Source organism: Macrobrachium nipponense, chromosome 6, assembly GCF_015104395.2.
Source record: "Macrobrachium nipponense isolate FS-2020 chromosome 6, ASM1510439v2, whole genome shotgun sequence".
NCBI lineage: Eukaryota > Metazoa > Arthropoda > Malacostraca > Decapoda > Palaemonidae > Macrobrachium > Macrobrachium nipponense.
In genome coordinates, this window is record NC_061108.1 from 3,940,181 (window position 1) to 3,946,976 (window position 6,796).

Below are 6,796 nucleotides of genomic sequence, written 5' to 3' on the forward strand. Positions count from 1 at the left end.
ACAAACATTGTTTCGTAACGGCGCCTGGTTTTTGGTAAAGTGAAACAAGCCTGCAGCAAAGAAAGAAACTGGTTTACCAAAAAGGTAAAGTGTGTTATATTTTTAATAGTTGCAACTAATAACTAATAACGGATAGGAACTGTGGTTAACTAATAGCAGATGATTACGAAGGTTTGGTAAAAACTGATGGTTACAATGTTTTGAGTGAAAAAGATTTACACTTTTGCACATTGCGTATTTTTGTGTTTTGTGTTTGTTCCATTGTTTGTGCACTTGTTCATTTTCTTATTGAAGTGTACCTTTTTATTTTATATTTTCATTTGCATTCACAATTTAATTGACTTAGTTATTTTCATTGCTTAATCATTGCTCATTTGATTAAATTTAACACTTGTGAATTAATTTGCATTTACTTAGAATTCTTTTCAAGTTTTATTATTGTTTAGCACTTGTGAATTAATTTCAAATTTTCAATTATTGCCTAACACTTTTGAATTTCAATTGAATTAATTTTCTTGAATTTTGTGATAAATTAATGTTGATTTAATTTTACTTAATTTGATTCAAGAATTAATTAAACTTTTCTTTGTTTTCAAGTAACAGTAATTTTCCCTGATATTGTGAATTTTACTTATAAATTTTGAATTTAATAATGAATTTTTGTATTTAAAATTTTTATAAGTATTTCATTTCTAACCAGTATATTTGCATTTGATTATATTTATGTTAGGTAGAAACATAATTGATTTGCTTTCCTTCAATTTACTTGAAGTGACTTAGAACTAGGGAAGTACTTAGACTTCTGAAATCAGGGAAATACTTAGACTTTTAAAGTTGTTAATGGAGTGATACCCTTTGATTACTTTAATTACTTACAAGATTACCTCACACCTGTTTTGATGAACTTAGTCTGATTTTCTGCAATACTGGTAAGTTGTTAAGGGATCACTGTTGCCTTTAGAGTATTCAGTCGTTTAATACCTGTTATGAGGGTTCAGGTGTCTGGCTTTTGGTGAGGTAATAATTGATGAATGGTAACCAGATACTTGCCACTTCGTAACATTGTATTAATGGTGCCCAGAGACCCGGGAAAGCAGATTTCATTATCACTCTAGAAAATACTGGTGGTGTTAGGGATATATTTTGTTAGGAGAGTGACCATATAGTTTTTGTTTTGCATTTATTGTATTGAATTGTAAGTTGTTAAGGGATCACTGTTGCCTTTAGAGTATTCAGTCGTTTAATACCTGTTATGAAGGTTCAGGTGCCTGGCTTTTGGTGAGGTAATAATTGATGAATGGTAACCAGATACTTGGCACTTCTTAACAATATATATATATATATATATATATATATATATATATATATATATATATATATATATATATATATCAGTCTCCATCAAGTAAGCAGTAAACATACTGCACATATCATTGCAAATATAGATCATAAAAATATGATAGCATTACATCGTACTTTTTTTTTCCTTGTAAATCTAAACTTTAAAAACATTCGCCAGATGCATCCTGCGCCGCTTGAAAGGAACCCCGTGCTCGAATCCTGACGGGGACAGAGTGATCAGCGTCTGCATGCCGCCGACCTTGCAACTAGTCACAGCCTGCTGGCCATCCATAAGGTGAGTTCAGATGCCAATTGGCAGTAGATTACTACCTTGATACTCTTCTCCTGGCATTTGAATGCATTTTGATTTATTTTTTAAGCTATTTTATTTATTTTAATAAGTAGGGTCTCTTCTTTCTGTAGTTCTCTTTATTTCGTCTTGTTTCTTCCTACTGAACACCATAATATTCTAGGGAAGCTTGAATTTCAAGTCAATGGCTCCTCTGGTGGGCTTATTCCATATGAGTAATAATAATAATAATAATAATAATAATAATAATAATAATAATAATAATAATAATAATAATAAGAAAAGTTAATAGTGAAGTTTTCAAATTATGTACACGAACTCTTTAACTTTTTTATTATTATTGTGGACGCCTTAGAACAACAATAATAACATAATAATAATAAAAATTGTCATTACTTTTTATTTACACATACATATATATATATACGTATATATATTATATTTACTTGTATTATAATAATATATTATTAATATCATATAAATAATAATGAACACGACACCGCAATGTGAAAATAGGCATGTAAAGTCCGTAGATATATTTCAAACTGAAATCTACGATACACACCCGAAATTCGTAACAGCGGGAAATCCAATGACCGAAAATGTTTAGATAAGACTATCATAATACCCGTGAGCTTAAACACTACCTCTTAGAGAGAGAGAGAGAGAGAGAGAGAGAGAGAGAGAGAGAGAGAGAGTCACTTTATAGAAACCACCTGCATCTCACTTTCATCTAAAAAAAAAATCCTTTTTCTTTTTATTTTTTTTCCTCCCTAGGCAGGAGGAGCCTATCTCCCTCTGGACGTCACGTTCCCTGAGAGCAGAGTGGCCCACATCCTGAAGGACTCGAAACCCGCCCTTCTCCTGGCTCAGGGGCGGCCCCAGGCCATCCAGTCCGTGAAATCCAGTCCCCAAATGGAGAACAATGTGCCAATCTTGCATTTGGAAGATCTGCAAAATGAGGTATTGTCCCGATTTCATGAAAAATATATAAATATATTTTTTTCATTTCTCTCTATATATTTTCTTTTAGTTCTCTCTGCCACTGTTGTTTTTTTCTTAATCATAATTCTATAACCAGTTGTTATCAGGTAACTGTTTACTTTGATAAGTAGCAATTTCTGGATGATTGTCATTTCTGAGAAATTTGCCAGTAAGTTGGATTAGCAACTGATTAGCGAAAGCTTTTCCAAACCTCTTCATGGAAATTAATTCATTAAGCATATAATAAAAACCGCATTTAAAGAATATATTATCTAGCCTAGACAATGAAAATATTATTCAAGACATTTAATCGTTGTTACCCTGCAAAGACTGTTGGTAAGTGATGATTTCTGATTCAAAAACAAGAAAGCTAAGTAAATCTACCATAGGCGTTTTTCTCAGGTAAAGGAGTTCTTTCAAACGATTCAATCGAATATTTACGTCACAACGACAAACAAACATATTCGAATAATCAAACAATGTGAATCAATACACAAGTAATCATCAATCAATATGAACAACCAAATACTATAAATAAATGCATAAATAATCATAAATCAATTTAAAAATTAAATACTAAAAATAACATCATAAATAAAAAATTTTCAATTTCTTATTTTTGAAATGATCACATATATGTTATGAAGTTTCGACCAAAAGGACAAACAATCAAATACAATAAATAAAAAATGTCAATAAATCTGTTTTTAAGTTACGAACAAAAGGACAAACAATCAAATGCTATAAATAAATATGTTAATAAATTTTGATTTCTAAGTTTAGACCAAATCCGAGGACAAAATTGCCCAGTGCCATCGAGTGCTGACTGACTCATTATTGGGCAAAAGCTATACACCACCGTCGCTTGCATACAGAAAACTAACCTGATACTGAAAAATAATTAAAATAATAACGAAAAACACTAGCGTACATGATAGCACCACCGTCAATAAGAACACCATATAAAAATAACTAAATGACTGATTCTCCTAAATGTCTAATCCAATTTCATCCACAACCCCCAACCAAATTAGCTCCAACGCGAAAGCTCCCAGGACCTGTCTGAAGATGAGGTGGGGTACACCGTCACGGGGAACACGATCATGACCGTCCTCTACACCTCGGGGTCCACCGGCGTCCCCAAAGGGGTCAGAGTGCCAAACAAGGCTGCCCTGAACCGCCTTGCTTGGCAGTGGGAGAACTTTCCTTATTATGAGGGGGAGGTGAGTGACTACGTTAGCTATTGGAGGGGTAATGAGTATTCAATTGATGGTATGATATAACTGATCTATATATATATATATATATATATATATATATATATATATATATATATATATAGAGAGAGAGAGAGAGAGACAGAGAGAGAGAGAAGAGAGAAGAAGAGAGAGGAGAGAGAAATTATATCATACCATCGCTCAGAATAAAGCTTAGCACATTACAGGTATTGCTTATTATTCTTAATATTCCCCAAAAATAAATACACACACACACACACACACACACACACACACACACACACACATATATATATATTATATATATATATATATTATTATATGCAATATTCGAGCTACTATGCCTCAATATTTAATTAGCTCAATCTTATTTAATTTTTTAGCTCAACCTCGCGATATATTTTCATATATGTAAACCTAAGGGTTTTTTTTTTTTAGTTGGCAATAATTTCGTCCTCTTATGTGAATCACGGTGATGTGGCAATTATTCTTATATATATATATATATATATATATATATATATATATATATATATATATATATATATATATATATATATATATATTATATATATATATATATATATATATATATATATATATATATAGCCTTTCTGTTTCCTTTAGGTCTGCTGCTTCAAGACCGCCCTGACTTTCGTCGACTCGATCAGCGAAATCTTTGGCCCACTGCTGACCGGACACAGGGTCGTTGTCGTCCCAAAGGTAACATCAAATTTCTTTCAAATAAATATAAAACCAAAAAGCATCCAGTGATCAAATACAGAGAAAGGATTATCGACGAATCAAAAGTATCCAAGTATCCGGTAGATTGAAAAGACGTCAATTTTGACGTATGCGCTCTGAGGTGCATGGAAAACCGTATCTAAAATTTTGAAATTTGCCAAGTCTGGGAAATAAATTATCATCCACCCATCTTGTATATTATCGCTATCATTACCACAATAATCAAGGTATAGAATGATACTACGGGTATTACTTGAGAAGCTCAAACGAAGATGCAATGCATTATTAGCCTAATATACAATTCAACTTGTTTTTTAATATTTTACTTACATTTTTCTTTAGCAATTTGTTAATTTACCTGATTTTTCTAATAACTGATCTCCTCTTTCTGTATTGTCATTTACCTTCTGTTACTTCTTTCCAATGAACTCCATAATTCTTTGGAAGCTTTAGTAGCTCCTCGTTGGACGAGTGGTTTCCGTGTTCAGCTACCAATCTGATGTGTCCGAAGTTCGATTCTCTGCTCGACCAACGCCAAATCAGAGGAATTTATTTCTAACGATTAGAAATTAATTTCTCGATACACGTAATGTGGGTCGGATCCCACAATAAGCTGTAGGTCCCGTTGCTACGAAACCAATTGGTTTCTGGCCACGTAAGAAAAATATCTAATCCTTCGGGCCAACCCTTTATAGGAGAGCTGTTAATACAATTAGCTCAGTGGTCTGGTTAAATTCAAACGTACATAATTTAGAAGCTTGAATTTCAAGTCAGTGGCCCCTATGGCAATAGGGTTCATCTTCTGGATAATAATAATAATAATAATAATAATAATAATAATAATAATAATAATAATAAGAAGAAGAAGAAGAAGAAGAAGAAGAAGAAGAATAATAATAATAATAATAATAGTAATAATGGAGAAACAAATCCACAGTTACGTAAATGTACATATACAATTTAAATTTAAAACTTTAAGGATAGCTTTCGGGAATCTGATATAAAGGGAACCGAACAGATTCCCGAAAGCTTTCCGTAAAGTTTTAGGTTTAAATATATATACATTTACATAACTGTGGATTTGTTTCTCCATTTGAAGGCTCGTGCTAATAATAGATTTTTAATAATAATAAAAAATAATCAATAATAATAATAATAATAATAATAATAATAATAAATAATAATAAAGAATGACACTACAGAGAATCTCATCTTCGGCAGTCCATGACGGTGGCGGTAGACGAACTCGTATCGGTCCTGGAGAAGGAGAAAGTTGGGCGTCTGGTATTGGTGCCCAGTCTCCTGAGGTCTATCTTGCTTCACTGTTCTCCCTCCGAAGGGCAGACGCCCCTCTCTCATCTCAGGTAAAGATAATGAAGAAGATAAAGAAGAAGGAGCTGATGATTTCACTCGGTGTTTCGTTGACGTCAGATGACCAATGTTGAACTTTGACGAATATATCAAAACCCAAACTATGAGGAATAAAACAGAATTACCAGGAGAGAATTGAAGATTTTCCATCGAATTTACAAAGATCAATAATGATTCACATCACCCGTGCATCTGATATCTAGGCCAGTCCCTTACGACGCTCCAGATTGGCTGTTGATAAGCCAATCACAGGGGCTAGAAGCTCTCAGTCTGTCTCTCGAGAGTTCACATAGGCAGGATGTATGTTACACCTCGGTTGAGGGATGCTTTTGAAAGACGTATATATCCCTCAGGCGAGGTGGAACATACATCCTGCCTATGTGAATGAACTCTCTCGAGAGAGACTGAGAGTTTCCATCCCCGTGATTGGCTTATCAACAGCCAATCAGCATCGTCGTAAGGGACTGGCCTAGACATCAGATGCCCAATGTTGAAATTTGATGAATGCAATAAAACACTAGAGAATTATAGTCTTTCCATAGAACTTACAAAGGTCAATCATTAGCAAGCAAGAAAAGGAATAACAAGACATGAGATTAGACTTACAAAGATTAATATAAGCAAGAAAATGAATAACAAAAGACATTTACATAGAAATGCAGATATTAGACTTACAAAGATTAATATAATTAGTAAGGTAGAAAATGTATAAAAAAAGACATTTACACAGAAATACACAGATTACCTTCATAATTGCAAGGTGCACTAATTAATTCTTTTTTTCTCTGACAAGGTTATGGGTGTGTTC

The 6,796-nt window shown here is 33.0% G+C and overlaps 1 protein-coding gene across 1 annotated transcript in view; it reads left to right on the plus strand.

Annotated features, from left to right (window-relative positions):
- The window catches only part of LOC135216785 (beta-alanyl-bioamine nonribosomal peptide synthetase ebony-like), a 69,962-nt gene that overhangs the window by 35,839 nt on the left and 27,327 nt on the right, over window positions 1-6,796 (plus strand). The window contains 7 exon segments of the mRNA XM_064252265.1: window positions 1,520-1,614; window positions 1,617-1,636; window positions 2,429-2,614; window positions 3,670-3,858; window positions 4,501-4,596; window positions 5,839-5,981; window positions 6,782-6,796. The exon segment at window positions 6,782-6,796 is cut by the window's right edge and continues 61 nt beyond it. Of these exon segments, the coding sequence (XP_064108335.1) occupies window positions 1,520-1,614; window positions 1,617-1,636; window positions 2,429-2,614; window positions 3,670-3,858; window positions 4,501-4,596; window positions 5,839-5,981; window positions 6,782-6,796 (744 nt within the window).